The sequence below is a fragment of the Sebastes fasciatus genome, chromosome 5, assembly GCF_043250625.1.
Source record: "Sebastes fasciatus isolate fSebFas1 chromosome 5, fSebFas1.pri, whole genome shotgun sequence".
NCBI lineage: Eukaryota > Metazoa > Chordata > Actinopteri > Perciformes > Sebastidae > Sebastes > Sebastes fasciatus.
Window position 1 is genome coordinate 21,970,505 of NC_133799.1, and position 20,503 is coordinate 21,991,007.

At 39.9% G+C, this 20,503-nt stretch overlaps 1 protein-coding gene across 40 annotated transcripts in view; it reads right to left on the reverse strand.

The window, feature by feature from the left end:
* The window catches only part of tcf3b (transcription factor 3b), a 44,343-nt gene that overhangs the window by 18,568 nt on the left and 5,272 nt on the right, over nt 1-20,503 (reverse strand). For all 40 annotated transcript variants that reach the window (XR_012593971.1, XM_074635753.1, XM_074635736.1 and 37 more), the window contains 6 exons: nt 19,423-19,495; nt 10,407-10,480; nt 8,477-8,549; nt 7,941-7,981; nt 7,573-7,705; nt 5,730-5,776 (listed from right to left, as the gene is read on the reverse strand). Coding sequence is in view for 39 of the 40 variants with exons in the window: in XM_074635753.1 (XP_074491854.1) it covers nt 5,730-5,776; nt 7,573-7,705; nt 7,941-7,981; nt 8,477-8,549; nt 10,407-10,480; nt 19,423-19,495 (441 nt within the window). In the remaining variant the exon portion in view is untranslated. The remainder of the gene's footprint in view (nt 1-5,729; nt 5,777-7,572; nt 7,706-7,940; nt 7,982-8,476; nt 8,550-10,406; nt 10,481-19,422; nt 19,496-20,503) is intronic.

Here is a 20,503-nt window from a genome sequence, read left to right on the forward strand (position 1 = left end):
TGGATTTGGGATGTTTAAAAAAGGCCATTCATTATAATTACAGCAAGGATTTACTTTGAACAAGACTAAAAAAAACAATGAAAATATCACAAAATCTCTCGCAATCAAACGTGACTTTAATGTAAACAAACATGGCGGACGACAGGCAGTAAGAATTAGTGATGTTAGTTTTTACTTTGTACTGAAAATTCACGAAGGATGGATGGATGAAGTCACGGCGACGCATTAAATAAACATGTGTTGTTGCCACAATTCAACAAATTGGTCCTCCATTTCTGAGCTCCATCTCACTACTACTACATTATGCTTTGCGTTTTGCATTAGCCGCGGCCGCCATGACTGCGGTGGTTGTCCTTCCGTCAGCTTGGTTCTCAATTGGCTATCGTTCTTTCCCACGTGACTGCGTCATCGGCTGTCCTCGGGGTTCCCCACACACAACAGGATATCCGATCGCAAATATTGAACATGTTTAATATTTACGATTTGAAATCGGTGCGGCCAGGATGGACATCCGAGCCGATCGGGGATGTAAAAAACATTCCTAACATACCTCACCCTACAGGAATATCTGGAAAGATAATCTTTAGATCCATCAAAAAAATTGGGGCTTTGCTGTCTATTGTCGGGAGGGGAAAATCAGGCTCAAAATCAGCTTGATTCTCGTGTAGTGTGTACCTGGCATTACAGAAGTTAGGGACCGTGTCGGGAAATGAAAAACAGCCTTTACAGCGCAGCAATTATTTGTCCGTTTGCTGATTTACAGCAACATGATTTAGGCAACAAAAGTAGATAAAGAAAAAAAGAAGAGTATGTCGATGGGGTGGTGAAGTGAGGCAGGAAGGGAGGGAGTGTGGGAGGGACGAAAGACCACAGGATCATCATCGGCAGTCATTAATCTGGGCTCAGACACGGGGCTAAGAGGCCTCGCAAGCACCGCGCCTCACAACTGGGTCACTCACAGGGGGAGGCCCACCCAGGCCATCATGTGGTGAAGCGTAGGCTGAGGGCTGGGTGAGGTGGGGGAGGGGGGTTCACACACACAGACATCTCATCATTCGCACTAAAACCACGCGGCCCATCGTTCACACTGCGGGGAATGACTGAGGTTCAGACAGTGAAAAAGAGGGGGCCTCGGCCAGACAGAGTGTTCACACTCAATCTCTGTGATGTAGTCACCGCGGCGAAGTGTGTCTACACGACGAGGTTTCAGCAGCCACTTCAACATGACAACACCCACAGGTGGAGGACAGCGCCGATGTCATTTAAAAAGACAAAACAGATTTCTGAATTTCAATAAGATGAGCAGCAAGTTCCCCAGGTCTGATCCATCTCCTTACCGACTATTAGGCTACATCCACACTAATACAGCATTTTAAAACAACATTTTAAAACGACAACGATCTCCGTCCAGATGAGTGTTTTTAGGGCCGTTCCAGAATTAATCTCCGTCCATACTACCATGCCTGAAAACGCATATCACATGACCATTCGTGTACACTGGGCATGTGCGTGCCGGTGTAAACAGGAAGCAGCATTGGACACGGGAATTGATGCAAAGCGCTCAAATGATAGCTTGCCTTCTGCACATGCAGGCAGTAGTAGTAGCATTATAAAATGCAGAATTAAACTGCACAACAGATGCTAGCATAAACAACAGGGTCAGCAACGCTTGTAACTCGTTATCCATGTTGAATTAACCACTGGTAGTCGCACGGTAATCACGGCTTATGGTGGTTTTCTTCTTCCATCATGACTGATAAGACCCAATCAAGAAGCCAACGTGGGTGTCTGCATCATCGTTTTCAAAGGTCTCCGTTTCTGTCCGTCCACACCGAAACGCAACCTCAGAGTTTTAAAACTAAAACGGGGTCAGGAGCGTTTTCAAACGTCTCCGTTTTAGGCGCCAGACTAGTGTGGACGGTAGGCATAAATGTAGCAAAAGTTATGCTTTTTAAAACGTATTAGTGTGGATGAAGCCTTGGTTGATCTGATATGAACCCACCTAATCAATGCAGCCGGCTACAGCAGTTGCATCTGTTGCAACTCTATATCTCAAACTAAGACAGAGTCTGACCGCAGCACTGTTAATGCTTGACTTCATTTCCTGCCAGATTACGCATCCATGGCTCTGTGATTAGGACCTAGTCAGCCATATAAATCCTTTGAATTTACTTCATCCATGCGTTGAAAAAACATCAGCATAGGCATGAGTCAATTTATATTAAATTTTTGGTAGTAAATGTTGCACAAATTTTGATAAGACGATGAAATCGTAGGGGCAAAGACAGGGGGCTAATGTGCATAAATGTTTACAAAAACTGGTAAATATCTTAATCTTTCTCTCCTCTGCAAGTGTTGCCGGTGTACTGCTTCACGGTAACGTGCTGAGACACAGATGCCACAAGTAAGGGGATGCAAAGGCTCCATATCCAGTTTATCTTTTAGGTCACTCTTGTCATCTGAGAACTGCGGTAGCGTGAGGACTGGGTGACAGAAAATGTTTGTGCAAAGGCAGTATTTCACATTGATGATGCAGTGGCAGCTCAAGCAGCAAGACTGGGCTCTAATAGCAACAGCAACACGAGGGGCAACTAGCCAGTGGGGTTCTTCTGACGTGAGATATCATGTTTGCTATTTAACACAGCAAAGTTGGCTCAGGATCATAACGGACTTACATGTATCTGCAGAGGAAAATGTTAAGAAGTTGGTGTGGTGTTGTATTCAAATTGAGCAAATGGCCTCTGAATCATCTACAGCAGCTGAAACTGTATAGACGGACTGGCTGGTATTAAGCACACAGGACTCAGTGGAAATAATCTATAAATGGGAATGATGTGCACAACTGCTGTTGGATTCAATTCTTCACTTTAAACTAACAGTGAGATTCATTCAGGATATATTCAAATACGTCACGGTGACTTGTGTTTCCAGCTATGTGTGGTGTGCCATCATCCACACATCAGCTGCTGGGAATTCTGGGCCCACTGACAAAATGTGACACTTGGTTCAGTAAATCAAAGCACTATATGGTGCTTTGTAGCGCTGGGATCGGGGGGTTGGGGTTCGATGGCACTGTGTTGAATCCAGTATCAAATCCGCTTCACAAATTGAAATCCAACTGAATCTATTTAGGTTGAACTTTACTATTTTAAGGAACAAAAGTTATGAATAACCTAATATCTATTGGGAACTAAAACTCCAACATTGATATTCAAAGAAGTGAAACTTTGCCAAACAACTTCCAGAATGGTTTCTTCATTGTCCTTTAAAAGGAATACTTCACCCACAAAATGACCATTTGTATATCAACTACTCGCCCTGTTACCTTGCATTCTTTCAGAAAATGTTATTCTCGCCTGCCTCCACGTTGAACAGACAATTAAAAAAAATTGAGAAAAGTTACCATATCAAAGCATCTTTTTACAAACTCTCACACAACTCATGCAGTATAATTCAAGTCTCATTTATCCAGCATGCATCTTCACTAAAACCTTACTATTTAAAACACTTCCGCATAAACAGTCTCACACTTGCTCAGAGTGCTGCTCGTCTGTGCAAGTCCAAAGTGTTTTAAATATTAAGGTTTTAGCAAAGATGCATGTGTTTGGGAAGTAGTGATCATACGACTGGATAAATGAGACTTTGACTATATTGCATGAGTTGTGTGTGAACAGATGTTCTGATATAGTTTTGCTGTGGTTAAACACGGTCTTCATTTACTTCAATTCATCAAGTCTTTTCTCTGGCTTTGGATTCTTTGTTCAACATGGAGGTATGTGATTAAAAACAAAGATGTCTTCAAGTATTCAAGGTAACACGTTGTGAGTAATTAATATACAACTGGTCATTTTGTGGATGAAGTACTCCTTTCACAAATCTCTTCTTACAAACTTTGAACTGGATCCAAAATTGAACCAGAACCACCAGAACCCAACCTACTTGAACCATTCATGCATTGGCTGTAGGGAAGTCACAAGGACCAATACTTCGGTACAAAGTCGATGCCAAAATTCAGAAAATGTTAACAGTGCTTGTTTTTCCACGGTACCGCAGGTACCATCAGGTACCATCAGGTACCATCAGAGCTCCAGGGGCGTTAGCAAATGTTTTTTGCGATACAGTAAACTCACTATCAACATGTCCAGGGGACGCACCCTTTTTTTCCCCTGAAAATACAACACTGCAAACAACAAATCCGTGTTGAAATCAGCAGGACTTCAGATTTCAGCACGGGAGGTGTCACATTACATTATGAATCGTTCAGACTCTATTCGGTAAAAATGAGCCATTGATATTTGGCAAACGTAAATTCTAACGTTATCATGATATGTTCATATTTAATCTTGTAAAATTAAGTTTTTGGTGAGATACTTGAACACCGTTGTTTGAAGGAGATGTTTTCACAGCAATATAAAATATAATAATAATAGAGTGGGAATTATGATATTTAACTTCCTAACAAAAACCAGCATGCAAACAGTAATAAAGAAGTGGATGTTCAAGTACATGGGCTTTTGTTTTTTACCAAGGTATCAAATTGGTATCGAGAATTTGAAATTAAATGGTGTTGGTATTAACTAGGGATGTTAATAATTAACCGTTTAAACGATAGGCTATTAATCATTTTAACCGATTAACGCTATCGGTTAAAACGGTTAAAAGAAATGTTAATAATTAATTAAAAAGCTGAGAAAAACACGTCACTTAAAGGAGAAAAGCTGGTCCACCTTAAGAGAGTCTGAGCCAGCGTCACAGATACAGGAAGTTGGCTCCCGTCAATAGTTCGCTTGAGCGGAGGAGTTGTAGCCTCGTAGCATTTATTCGGCGACAAATAAACTGTACACACACTGTCTGCTACACCTACGTTCACAGCTATAGCGCCACCGACAACCCCACACAGGTACCGTATGTGTGTGACTACGGGGAGCACGAAGTTACCAGCAGAGCTACAGATGCTAACGTTGCACAAACACACACACGGACAATCGCTTTCGTTACGCCTGGCAAACACACAGCTGACAACCGGCTAAACTAAGATAAATGGGTGGTGGAGACTTTTATTGGGAAAGTGGCTGCATGTTCGCGACACTACACGAAGCACCGTGGCTGCCAAGTTAACGCTCACGGACAGGTGAACTGGGGAACGTCTGTTGTGCTCATACACTGCAGCTGCATGTGAGGCAAAAATCTTGTCGGTTAACGGTTAATAATCGGTTAATGAGGGTTGGTTATCGGTTAAAAAATGTTTCAAAATTAGCATCTCTAGTATTAACTACTAAATATATCAGTATTGGCTGCACGAAACATTTACACCTTCAATACCCAAATCCAGGACCTTTGTGTTCTTACAAAACATATAATTCAAATCGGGGCCACTGAAGAAGGTGAGTTACCAGACTTGACAAAGTACCTCAAAATCCTATAAAATTGCTCGTCTACATGACAACCAGACCCTGAACACCACTTGTGTAGTGTAGAGACAACCACAGTGATGATGTTTATTGGGGCCCGAGTTGCCCGACTGTCAGCTCACAGAGAGTCTGACTGAGCAGAGGGTCTTTACCCCTGTCTGTCACAGAGCTGCTCAAGCAGAGCTGGGAGAGCAGTGTGTACGTGAGTCCGTCTGTGTGTCTATGTGCAGCAAGTGTGTGTGGTGGAAGAGAGAGAGAGAGAGAGAATGAGAGAGAAAGGACTGTGAGCTGTGAAGGCGAGCAGAAATAAGCTCTCACCGAGGACGGCAGGCCAGGGGGTTTCCGAATCTTCTTTGGCTGGGTTTCTACACACAGGCAGGCAGAGAGAGAGAGAGAGAGACACAGAGAAAAGGTGACACAGAGACAAAAACACAAATAAGGACTTAGCAAAAGACACATTTGCCAATGTTATGTCAGTTCAGGTGCAGTTTTCTTCGTGTGCTCTAAATCCAACTGCAGAACAGAAAACAGAAAACATTGTGTTCAATGTTTTCTGTTTGTGTCATGTCTGTCAGTGTGAACGATGCATTCATCTGTTAAAGCTTTGTATTGAAAAGATCTGTCGAATGCAGACAAAAATGACTAAAAACAAACAAAAGATATAACAATCAAACACAATTGTACAAACATGTTTTCACAAAAATGAGAAAAGCACTTTTTTTCTAACCGTTTAGTATCCCCTTATTTGTCTTATCAATTTATAATCTAAATGTAGCCCACACTCCCACTGTAGACTGGAGCTCCTCATTAGGAGGTGGTATTTAAGATATTTAAGATATTTAAGATGTTTACGATATTTGGATGTTGTGAATTTACCTTTATTGTTGTGATACATGTTATTTATTTATTATTATTATTATTATTAATAATAATAAATATTTTCTGATACATGTACATGGATGTTGTCACAGATGAAAAGACACAAATAGCTATTTATATATCTACTTCTACTTCCCTTTTTTTTATTATTATATGATTGTTTACCCTGCCTACATGCAGCTTATTGTTCCCTCCCCATTTTTCCAGCTTATGCTGAATCAGTTCCCAACAAGGGGAGATTATTTCAGAGGATGTGAGTTTCAGATCGGATTGACTCTGATGAAGACGGCGTCGAAACGTTCATCTTTTAATAAAGTTGATGTTGCCTTAAATCTGTGTGCTCCGGTGTGCTTTAGACCTAATCTCTGATCCTGTTATAAGAAAAGCACTTTTGGTCTAGTTTGCTCCTACAAGTTTATAAAAAGTTAAGAGTTAACAGTAGAGCTGAAACAATTAGTCAATAGTTCAGTTAGTCGATTGATAAAAAAATATTTTCCAGTGTCTCAAATGTCAATGACTTCGTCCGAATTCGCATACCATGCACTAAATACCTGATATGTGAACTATCGTTCAACATACTTTTGTGTGAATAAACAGTAGTATGTTTCTTTTCGGACGCACTGAGCAGTGATTTACGTCGTCACTTCCTGAGAGCCTCTTTGCCGGTTGGAGAGGCGTAACCATGGTAACCCGTGCCAACTTCATGTGACCAAAATGACAGTTTGTGAGAATCAATCTGAACTAATTTAAAAAAATATATATCACGCCTAGCAAAGTGAAATCTTATACTTACAGTTAAATCTAAGCGTTATTGACGTTCCAGAGCTGTCCGTCAATGTCTGTTATGAACGTTGTCGTCACTACCGCATTGCATTGTGGGATATTTATGCCGCCGTAGTGTCTAGTGTTTGCATACTGTAATATTTCACCAGAAACAGTATGCAATACACGTACTATTGGTTTCATACTAATATAAAACAATCTCACATACTGTTTTAGTGTACTAAATAGCATGTTAGTATGGATTTTAGGACGTAACTTGTATTTCCCGATTTTCTTAACCATCAAAATTAATATCTTTGGATTTTGGACCATTGTTCAGACATAAACAATTTGAAGACCTCATCTTTCTGACATATTATAGATCAAGAAATTAATCAAGAAAATAATCCATAGATTGAATAATTTGTTGCAGCCTCAGTTAACCAAAAAAAAAAAAAAAACACTTCAGGGGGAGTGGCAGAAATAAAAACAAAGAACATGTCTTGTCCAGTCATCTTACCTATACCTCCATCAGGCGGCCTTCTCCTGGGGTTGTTGGGGTATGACGGGTAAAACTGGGAGCCAGTTTTCAGGCCAGAGGGCGACATGGCATCTGGGCTGGGCATCGCTATTTCGCTAGGAAGAAAACCAGGCTAGGAGAAGAGAAAAAGAAGGTGAAACAAGGTTTTACTAATAATACTTAGAGGGGCGTGGGACAGCACGGCACAAACAGCTTCACTTCTAGGAAATGAAGACAGTTCATTCAAAGTGTTTAACATGAAAAGAGAAGTGAGAAAACAAGGCTTCCTTTACATGACACATTACATGAAATTAGCTCTCAGGCACATATATAACCATGTGGGTAGATTCAAGGAATAAGCTACATACCTGGCTTCCAAAGGGAGGGTACGGTGGCCTGTCATTTTTACCTACAAGATAAAGATTGTTTAAACGTTAATGCGAGTGAAACCATGAGCTATATATACACACACATTAAGAGGCAATGGTGTGTGCTAAAACAAATGAAAAGTAGCTTTTTCTAAAAGTACAAAAAGTCCAGGGATGCCCTCCCCTTTTTCAGTACGCTCAGCTGCATAAAGCCGCCTGCCAGACAAAACCCTAGGGAAGGTTTCTGCTTCAGTGCCCTAACATCCCCAACACTCAACGAATGAACACACACACGCATGTAGACACATACACATTTTGCCACCCAGAAAACAAAGTACGCACAACAGTCGAATCGGCCATTATCAACATGATTATTTAAAAACTGGAGTGTGACAAGGCAACATGTCCTCCATCACTGAGAAGTAAATGTATACACTCATAACGCTGAAAATTTCCATCAAGCTTTTTTTTTTTTTTTAAAACCACGTCAGAGCCACTTGTTAAAAAATATTTAGAAAGAAAGGAAAAGAATATACCTGCAACCCCTGTACTAATAAACGGAGAGGACAAGCCTTCATGCTCACTGTAGTGGGATCCTTCGCCATAGCCCTGTAGGAACAACGTCACACACAAAACAACATGAGTAACCTTAAAGAAAAGCAAAGAAAAAAGCAAAGGGATTCACCGATACCAGATCGGATCAGTCACTTCCACACAGTCAGGCTTAACAATTAAAGACTGGACACAGACCTAAATGATAACAACTGTTTAAGGCTACATCCACACTAATATGATTTCGTTTAAAAACGGCGTTTTATAACGAAAACGATCTCCGTCCAGACGAGCGTGCCGGTGTAATCAGGAAGCAGCGCTGGACACGGGAATTGATACAATGCGCTCAATTAATAGTTTGCCTGCTGCGCATGCAGGCAGTAGTAGCCTCATGAAATGCAGAATTTAACTGCACAACAGCTGCTAGCAGAGAAAACAGGGTCAGCAACGCTTGTAACTCGTTATCCAGGGTTGAAATTAACCAATGGTGATCGAGGCTGATGTCGTTTGTTTTCTTCCAGAAAAAGTTCCCGTGATGGGGCGTAACGAAACAGGGAAGGACACGTCATGACTGATAAGACCCAATCAAGAAGCGAACGTGGGTGTCTGCGTCATCGTTTTCAAAAGGTCTCCGTTTCTGTCCGTCCAGACTAAATGCAACCCCGGAGTTTTAAAACTAAAACGGGGTCAGCATTGTTTTCAAACGTCTGTTTTTTGGGCTCGAAAACACCGGAGTAGTGTGGACGCTAGGCATAAACGTAGCAAACGTTATGCGTTTAAAACGAACACCGTCCAGACGAGCGTTTTAGGGCTGTTTCAGAATTAATCTCTGTCCGTACTACCTCGTCTGAAAATGCATATCACATGCCAATTCACTTACATTGGGCTTGCGCATACCGATGTAAACAGGAAGCAGCGCGGGACATGGGAATTGATGCAAAGCGCTCGAATGCTTGCCTCCTGCGCATGTAGGCAGTAGTAGCTGATTATAAAATGCAGAATTTAACTGCACAACAGCTGCTAGCATAGACAACAAAGTCAGCAACACTTGTAACTTGTTATCCATGTTGAAATTGACCACTGGTGGTCGAGGCTGTTTGTTTCCCTCTGGAAAAGGTTCACGTAGGAAGGTCACATCATGACTGAAAAGTCCCAATCAAGTGAACGTGGGTGTGTGCTTCATTCTTTTTAAAAGGTCTCTGTTTCTGTCCGTCCAGACTGAAAGGCAACCCCGGACTTTTAAAACTAAAACGGGGTCAGCAGTGTTTTCAAACGTCTCTGTTTTAGGGGCTCCAAAACACCAGAGTAGTGTGGACACTGGGCATAAACGTAGCAAAAGTTATGCGTTTTAAAACGTATAAGTGTGGACGTAGCTTGAGGCCATCCCCATCTTGTTAGCACACCTAGGCTATATGGCTTAGTGGTTACCCTCCCTCTGCTTTTCTGTCTAACTAACAGGATCCATGCCAAACAAATCTGCATCAGCTCGGGGGATTCAAACCGACTTTCTTAATTATCAACTTGTGGTAATCAAAGCCCGCTGCATCTATTTCACCCCCTGTTCCTTGTATTTACACAGAGTTGTGCCAAGACAGTTACAGCGGATGTGAAGCTGCAATTACCGGTGGGCTTCCACAGAGGTTCTGGGCTACTAGAGAGCTTGCCAATGCAGGATCCCGAGCCAAGGTTATTAGGTAGAGAGTAAAAACTACCACTTCAAAATCAAACATGGCACACAGCATGAAAAAGTACTAAGCTGTTGTGGTGGGGGGGGGGGAGAGGGTGTGTGTGTGTGTTCCAACTATGGCAGAGTGATTAACTGAACGTGTGTGACAATATCATGGCATCTGGTGTTAATGCTTAGATCTCCAAACTTAAAATCGTGTGCGACTTGAGAGTGTGTTTAGATCTTACCCGTCCTTGGCTGAAAGAGGGGCTGTTCTGTTCTGCGGAGCCCCAAGACCCAGAGCCGCTGCGCTCATCTATTGCTGTGGAGAAGACATATTGTTTAGACTGACAGGTAGGGAGATCAGCAAGTTAGTCTGGAGTAGAGATGAAAGAATCAAAAAAAGCAAACTGGACTAATGCCACGAACGATGTTAGCAAATGACAGTATATAATTATTATCCTATGTGTCACTGCAGATATGTAGAAATGCCCCTGATGTTGGCGTCATATCAAGGGAACCTGTCACCACGTCCTACTCTGAACATTCAATGTCCTTAAGTGGCCACAATGGGCTTGCACGAGCCAGGAGAGAGCATCACTATTGATCAAAGACACCGCTGTCGTATTCTAGATGCAATGTTACACCATTTCTAGAAAAAAAAATAAACATATGAAATGCTGCTCAGTGTACCCATTAGCGTTTATTACGGTCACTGAATAGCAGAAAATTAACCATTTCCATCCCTAAAGAGGAAAACATGTCATCTAAACCACATTTAAAATTCCACTAAACACGTAAAATAACACAAAAACAAAAAGCCAAAACATGAATCACAATGTTTTAGGTAAAGAAAGAAGCGATGTGTGGCACAAAGGAAAAACACAGCCAAAAGACTGGTGGAGCAGAAAACTCCAAAATACCCCCATCATCCCCTTCTCCCTGTCTTATGCACTAATGCTATCCAGGCTCTCTGGAGACACAAGCCTTAATTGCATGCTGATTTGCATAATTGTGCATATTAATGCAGTTTCCTTATGAATATTCATATTTCGTCTTTGATTTTTGCCTAATTAAAAAAATGTGTGTGAGAAAGCAAAAAAAAGAGAGAGAGCGGGTGGAAGGAGAAAGCAAGGGGACGAGAGGGAGAGGGAGAGAGGGAGAGGGAGAGGGAGACGGAGAGGGAGAGAGAGAGAGAGAGAGAGAGAGAGAGGAACAAGAGGGATGGCAGAGTGAGAGGGGTCTGGGTGAGATCAGCAGCCTGGCTGACGAGCGAGAATGAGTGATGAGACTAACAGAGCGGTGCAAGCACCTACACACGCTGCGACAGCCGTGATCTATGGAGCTGATGCCAGTGGCATGGAGAATCAGGCGAGCAGGGAGGAGAGGGGGACCTCAAAAGATCAGCCTCGCTCACTGTCAGATCGGCCCCGCTGAAAGGCCACAGCAGCGCTAATAAAGCGCCGCCGCCACCGTCAACCACGTCCAATGGCATAGGACACTGGTGATGGGCTCGCTGCTAAATAAAGATGACACTTTGTATGAAGACACTCTTCAGCCAAAGCTTTGGTGCCAGGAGAAGTAATACCAAATTAGTGAGATAGAAATCTACTTTAGAGGAGAGACATCAACAATGAGCTACTTCCTGTCTAGCAATGAATGGATGCATCTTAACTAAATCACCTTTCTTTGTTCCTCTTCAAGACACGCTTCAGCCAATTTGCTGGTAGAACACGGAGTAATTTCACATCTACAGGTAACCTACAAAATTACTAGGGATGTACCGATTTATCACCCAAACATAGGTATCAGCCGATATTTATTATTATTATTAATTATTTATTTATTTATTTATATATATATATATTTTTTAATGCCAGAATCAATATATTTGCTTAATTCGAGTCTAAGCGGAGGTAGAAGGAAGTAACCGCTTTTATTGTTATAGTCAGAGTAACGTGACATCATATCTGTTCCGTATCAGTCAAAAACGGAAACAAACCGCAGCGAGCCGAAACAACAAAGCAGAAAACGGTGGAGGGTCTGCATGCGTATGACCTGCACCTCACATTTTAAATCCAACGTGGTAAACACTACACATACAGTAAAGTATGGAAACACTTTGGGTTTCACACAATGCCAGAAAAAGCAGAGCTAGATATCATGGTTAAAGCTGCGTGCTAACTCTGTCATGGACAGGAAACGTTATCGTATTGCAGTAACGTGCGGTCAAGCCAGCCATCACTCTCGATGGACTTGGCGAAGATAGTGGAAGTATATATGTGTGACTAAGTCTGTTTTTCAAAATAACAGAATTGTATATGCAAAATACGTATATGAAAATAAGATTGATTTGATTATATTCACCAGAAGTACAAAACATTACATGTCCCTTATATATTAAATATATAAGATATAAGATATATATATTCTTATTTGTGAAGTAAATGTCTTTATTCTTTGATTTTTGGGTTGCTGGAAAACATTTAATAAATAATGCCTGACAATTACTGATATATTTGACTTCAGGACATCTCTGACTACATACATGCTGAAAATCAAACATTATTACTGTATTAATTTAGATATTTCCGAAGTAAAAGTCCCTAGAAGTGTATGATTCAACTTTTTTTTTAAGAATGTTTACTTAAAATTACTCAAACTGATTATCAAAATAGTTGACAAATAACCGATAAATTGCTGCAGCTCTACACATCACTGTCAACAGTAACCTGGACTGAGTAGCCCTACAAAGCCAACCATGAGAGTTAAGAGAGTAACTTCATAATCTTCTTCACAGCTATTTTCAATACACCACTCATTCGCCTAGGAAGCCTCCATTTGGCCAGCGGGGGTGCCGAGGATAGAGTGAAAGCACGGCTGTGCAGGAGAAGTCTGACAACATTGTTTCACACTTGCTGGAGTAATTAACTCTGAGGCAATTAAAACAAGGTGGAGAGCTGCTGAGGTGACACTGACGCTCAGCCAGCCTAGGAGAGCCCCACTATGCCAGAAGAGAGACCTTTCTATTGTTGATAATCTCTTGTCACGTGTAATATCAAACACAAACAGTCACTGCAGATGACCAAAATGATAAAATAATGCAAAATAAAGTTCCCACTATGCCCTCACATGATGTTGAAAAAATGCTACACTAGGCACTACATTTGAGATAATATTTATATCCTGCTGGGTACGTTGCTCTTGTACAAGCACGTAAGCAAAGTCTAATTGTAAAAACAAGATATGTTTTGTACCATTCAAAGTAGGTCAGAGATATACTCCTACATCCATTACTTTGGCCAGTAAAAATATTTTTAGTACTTTGTTTTAAACCAACCCCTTTGTCTGTGACCTAAAAAATTTTGCTGTGAAAACTTTAAGACGCTGCATTCTCAATGAAACTTAAACACAGATCTGCCCAATCTGGGCTTTATTTCATCCTTATTTCATCACTTACTTCACTCTGGAGCTTTTTTATTTCTCCCGTTGCCTAGTGGTGCTGCTATCCAACACATACTAAAGAACAAACAAAGCTCTCTCACACTGCACTTCTCAGCTACTTCTAAATAGCTGCAATTGATTACCATGACATTAAATAGTGTGATGCTTACGTAGCAGTGTTAACACACCTCCGTTCTTACGTACTTTGACGGCTCAGTTTTCTGCATTTACATCATATTTGTGGAAGCAGAAAAAGCTCTCAATGCTTCAACAGTCTTTCTTTAAATCCTGGATAACATAAATGAGGTATTGCTTCACATTAGTAACACAATACAATGAAACAAACCATTACCTTGGATTACAAATATAGGTGGATATGCTTAAATGTTTCCTGTCTGTAATGAAATTTCCACATTTTGATGCAAATTGTGAGAAAAAACAATGCTGTACAAATTTAAATGGCTATTTCCACTTTAGGGCTGCAAATAATGATAACTTTCATTGCTGATTAATCTGTTGATTATTTTCTTGATTAATCGATTAGTTGTTTGGTCTATAAAATGTCAGAAAATGGTGAAAATTAGTGTTTCCCAAAGCCCAAGATGATGTCAAATGTCTTGTTTTGTCCACAACTCAAAGATATTCAGTTTACTGTCATAGAGGAGTAAAGAAACAAGAAAATATTCACATTTAAGAAGCTGGAATCAGAGAATTTTTACTATTTTCCTTTCTTAAAATATTACACAAACTGATTATTAAATAGATTAATTTAATAGAGTAAATTTAATTAGTTTTAAAGGGTTCAAGCAATGCTCAAGTCCATTTTTTGGAAGAGCAACCACAAATAAAACCAGGACAGAAAAAAGAAAAATACAATTGCCCAACAAAGTATTATTTGTTCTATTCTATTCTATTTAAATAATTATTGGTTGATAATAACCGACTTAATTATTTATTATTTAATTTGCTGTAACTCTTTGATTTAGGGCTGCAACTAACGATTATTTTCATTGTTTGGTTTATAAAATGTCAGAAAATGGTGAAAAATGTCGACCAGTGTTTCACAAAGCCCAAGATGACGTCCTCAAAATGTTGTTTTGTCCACAACTCAAAGATATTCAGTAAAGAAACCAGAAAATATTTACATTTAAGAAGCTGGAGTCAGCTTTTTTCTTAAAAAAATTACTCAAACCGATTATCAAAGTATTTGACGATTAATTTAATTGTTCACAACTAATGGATGAATTGTTGTAGTTCTATTCCATTTAATGCTTAATGTCAATAAGCCTTCTCAGTATGACATCAAAGATGATGTAAAGACAGCAGCATTAAAGTATTAAAGCACTTTAGCTCATGCTAACTAACAAATCTAATACAAAACCTATGCCATATTCAAAGAGTGGACAATTAGCTACATAAAGCTCAAAAGTGATGAACATTTAAACAGTCAATTAACATGATAATAAACTGGCAAAAAATAAGATTAAAAGATTAAAAATACCCTGATTTATCTGCTAATTAAATGTGCACATAAGAAGCGAAAACAGGTTCTCTGGACGTACATCACATCCATCCAGACTCTGGCATGGCTAGTGTGAATGAGCTTCCAGTGAAAGTCACCCAGAAAAATATTTATTTTCTGCCACAAAGCCTCCTCGCGGCTGCAGGCTCTGAAAACATCTAATTTAGTTGAAGAAGGAAGCCACTCTCCTTTGAGATTTCCAATTTTTTGGAGGGCTTAAGATTTTTCCAACTACAACCCCCCCACCGTTGCACAGTGAAATACATGGCACAACAACTGAGGGGTGCAAAAGTCAAACATACGGAAGGGCGAGTAACCGAGAGAGACCACATGTGTAAATTCACAACGTTGTTTGTTGTGATCTAAAGGAAGCGAGCCTGTCGCGTCCCGTGTATCTGTTTGTGTGAAGGGGGTTGGAGACGTTGCCAGCAGCTGCAGAGGTGACAGAGGGGACGCCTGCCTGAAGGCTTGTGGGCTTGGCCAGCTCCCACCACACACCATCACACTCCCCTACTTCTCAAACATCCCACACTTCTTGCCAATCCTCTCCTCTTTCCTCTACCCGACACACCCTTCCCCACACACACACTCACTCTGGCCACTGAGGAAGGGAGAAGGACGCCTAATGCAATTAGCACCCCTCTGAGCACTTTTGTGTTGATGAATAGAGGTGGTCTGGTGGGCCACTAGGCTGCTCGCTGCCGTTCCCGCGCTGCTGGATCCCTGAATATACAAGCCGCCTAACTGACGTCATAGATAGACATTGTTTCTTTAATGGTCATCATTTCTATAATAAATAGGTTTCCTGGCCCATCATTTCAACTATGTATCCACATTTTTTTTTTATGATATTGAAATTGAGTTTTTAAAGCAAGAATCGATATACTTGCTTCATTTGAGTCTATACGGAGGTAGAAGGAAGTTACCTCTTTTATTGTTGTAGTCTGAGTAACGTGACATATCAAGAAACAAAACAAACCGCAGCGAGCCGAAACGAAAAAGTAGAAAACGGCGGAGGGTCCACATGGATACGACCTGCACCCTCACATTTTTAATCCAAAGTGGTAAACACTACACATACAGTAAAGTATGGAAACACTTTGGGCTTCACACATTGCCAGGAAAAGCAGAGCTAGACATCACGGCTAAAGCTGCATGCTAACTCTGTCATGGACAGGAAACGTTATCATATTGCGGTAACGGTCAAGCCAGCCGTCACTCTCATCTCCGTGGTCAAAACGGCCGACGCTACAACTGTAGAGCACCCATATATTGACATTTATGTTAAATGCATTTAAACCGCCTCGATGGAGCTGACCATGGATGTATAAAAAGAACGGAGCTGACGGCAGAGCTAGAGACGGACTTGGTGAAGTTAGGGAAGTATACACGTGTGACTACATCTGGTTTTCAAAATAAGGGAACTGTATATGCAAAATAAACATATGGAAATAAGACTGATTGGATTATATTCACTAGAAGTACAAAACATTACATGGCCCTTATAAAGTAAAAAGAAAATACCACTAATTTGGGAGGGAAATGTTTTTATTTTTTGATTGACTGATTTGACTTCATGTCATCTCTGACTACATACATGCTGAAAATCAAACATTTTTACTGTATTAATTTAGATATTTTCCAAAGTAAAAGTCCCTAGTATGAGTATGATTAAATTTTTCCCATGGTCTAGTGTTAAAAAAGTTAACAAAAATCACAATACTTGTGGAATCACAATACATATCGAATCGGTGCCCAAGTATCGTGATGGTATCGAATCAAGAGATAGATGTATCGTCCCTGCCCCAACAGCCATATCATATTTTGGAATAATAAGCAATCTTTTGGAGTTGAACTAATGTTAAACTTCCACTTTTCTTCCTCATACAACCAGTCTGTGTTATACATTAGGGCTGGGCAAAATATCGATATTATATTGATATCCTGATATAAATCTAGATATAATCTTGGATTTTAGATATCATAATATGGTGTAAGTGTTGTCTTTTTCTGGTTTTATCTTGCACATGTTGAATTTTGCACATCTACATTTGCGCATTTACTACCTCAATTATTTTTTATTTAAAAACAAAGCATTGTAACTTGCACACTTTGCAAAAGTACATAGTATGTTACTCTATGTTTATACTTTTGATTTTTATGCTAGTTGTAGTAGTCGGGTATATTTAAAGTGTATAAAATATTCTTTATATTGTGTATTCTATTGATATATTTCTGTAGTGTGGGTATTTTACTGTGTATTTACTGTTCCTGTGCATCGCCTGGATAACCTGCTGCTATAACACAATAATTTCCCATTTTGGGATCAATAAAGTACATCCATCTAATCTAATTATTTTAAAGACTGCATTACAGAAAAGTGATATGTTTTTCTGAACTTACCAGACTGTTCTAACTGTTCTATTATTTCCCTTTACCCACCTAGTCATTATTTCCACATTACTGATGATTATTTATCAAAAATATCATTGTGTAAATATTTTGTGAAAGCACCAATAGTCCACCCTTCAAACATCGCCTCTATATTGATATCGAGGTATTTTGTCAAAAAATATCCTGATATTTGATTTCCTCCACATCGTCCAGTCCTAATATGAGTGTTCTTCCTCATATAAACACAGATTATATATTTATATATATATATATATATATATATACACACACTATGTATGTTATTACATGACACAGATCTACGAGAAACTCCTGGGCTGGAATTAACAGATGTTAGCATTTTGACTCCCAAGTGCTATTTACGTGGTACCTGCAGATCTCCCAAAGTTAAATGGGACAGCTTGAGGCATCGCATTAAAATAGGTGTCAATGACCGAGGGCCACACTTTGGGACGTGTGTAGGGGGGGGGGAAGGAATTAACTCCTCACTGCTTAGTAATTGCCTGCTGTAATAGAAACAAACAGAATCCTGCCTTCCACAGGCTGATCCCTCTATTCAACAAGCTCTCTCTTCCACTCTGGCCACTCACTGCATGCTGGGCCAGTTTAAGAGGCTGCGAGCGAGGGGTGAGGGACATTGTCTCGGACTCAAGCCATTTCCTGCAGATCAGTGGGGGTAAGGGCCCTGTGCCGTGTTGGGGGAGGAGTGTTTTACACTTCAGGGTGGGGGAGTCGTTTCAAGTCCATAAGCCCCCTTTTTTGCCTTTGTTCCTCAGTGGCCAAGTTCTCACTCTGGGGAACACTGGGGAGTGTGACTCGATTTCACACGCCAGGTTGGAAGGGTGACAGAGGAACGAAAGTAACACGACTTACTAATAACATTCAGGAAGAGAGAAAAAGCTCACTCAAAGGCTTCGGGTGCTCGAGGGGGTTAACTGCAGCACTTACTTTGCACTTTAAAATAGTGAAACAAAGACTAAAGAAATGGTGAAAAAACATCAGACAGATTTTAAAATAAAACTTGTGTAGATATTAATAAATCTGAACAGTTTCAAACCTTCATAAGGGTTGTCGTCTATATGGATAATTTGTCTTATAAAGATAAGAATCAAGGAATAACTACATAAAAACAGGCTTAGAGCAAACTGTAGCATGTCATTAAATGTAAATTTCTTCTGAAATTACTAAATAGTTGAATAAACAAATACAAGCACAACTAATTTCCTACGTTTTTCTACTTTGTAGAAAATTGTTTTTTTTGTAGTCATCGCAAAGTCAATTTGCACGATAAACACAGCGAAGGACTGCAATATTGCACTTTTTTGAGGTAGTTGAAAGGAAAGTATTAGTAGAAAACTGCACTTTAAAATGTAACTATCATTCCTTTTTTTTTTATTGGTGCCTTTTGTGTTCAGTTCAATTACAGACATTAATTAATGATATCCTTTAATTTTTTATATTCAACAAACAATTTGTTGTATTTTACCAGAGCACTGAAGGCAGCACAAAGGCAGAACTGAATATACATTAATATCTGTTTATTTATCGCAATATTCAACAAAGTAATAGCATATCGTATATTTTCCTCTTATAATGCAGCCTTTCTAGGTACTTTTCATTTGCCAAGTATTTAATTTACACAGGAGTATACAAAAATAGGCTACACTCTTATTTCATATAAACTATTTATTTATTGAATTACCAGAAAACATGCTATATCCTGATACTGTATATCGTTATCCAGATATGAAATGACCTATATTGTGATAGAAGATTTTGACCATATAACCCAGCTCTAAAGTACATCCACAAAATGATATAAAAATGAACATTGCCAAGACATATACACAGAACAGTAATCCAGCGTTACTGCTTTGAGAGCTTACCTGATCCCCCAAACTGACTGCTGGCGAGTGTCATTGTCCTGTTCTTCCCGTTGGCAACTGGAGGCGCGAACATCTACAAGACAAAAGAGGAAAGACACCGTAACTGAAAAAGCAAAGGATGGCACACTTCACACATCCTATTTCCACTAATAAACGACATCACATACACATGTCGTTCAGTTCTTGTGTATGTTTTTTTTTTTCTTGCAGGCATTTCAGTTTTGGATCAAAGTGACATTTAAATTAAAAACTATAAACAAAAACATGCAAATCCACCATTGATAAGACGACTTCTAGCAAAACTATCAAGTTATAAACATGCTTGATGTCTTTATTTGCAACACACCACATTTAAAGAAATAACTAATGCTTCTTTTTTTACATCAAAAATAAAGAGGCACGTTTTCCCCCCTTCCCAAACAAATATACAGCATTTTAAAATTAAACCTTTCAGACATATTTTCATATGAAGTTGATTCTGCAGTATCAACTTTAAAACGTTCAAAACACTTTGATGAGGTTGTGGGTTTTGTCAGTGGGCCACTGTGGGCTTTACCATGAGGCTATGGTGTGGTCTAAATATCTGTTATGTGGCATCTTTCAATGACGTGGCCAAACTCTACTGTACAATTCAAACCTTTTTTGTAAGTAGGACACAAAAACACAATCTGCCACTAACACATATGATCTCTCTCCCCTTTTTTTTTTTTAACAGGGTAGGTCTATGCGGTCCAACAACCGATTTGGACTCCATGTTTGTTTCCGTTACATTTGGTTGCTTTTCTTTATTCCGCGTCCAATCTATCATGCGTTTCCGTGACTAGCCAGCACGTAAACAAAGAGGAGGAAATTTGTTTGTACAATTTTCGACAGTTTCTCACCCAATTATCGATGTCATATTTAAACGGAACATCTGCTGATACAAATTGGCAGCTGATCAATCTGAGCTTTTCTAAACACAAACCCAACTGTCTAATGAGAACCTCCCACAAAGCCCCCCCCCCCCCCCCCCCCCCCTTCACAACAAGGAGTGTTTTTCTTTCAGGGGGGCAAGGTTTCCCTTTAAATACCGATGGTGTGG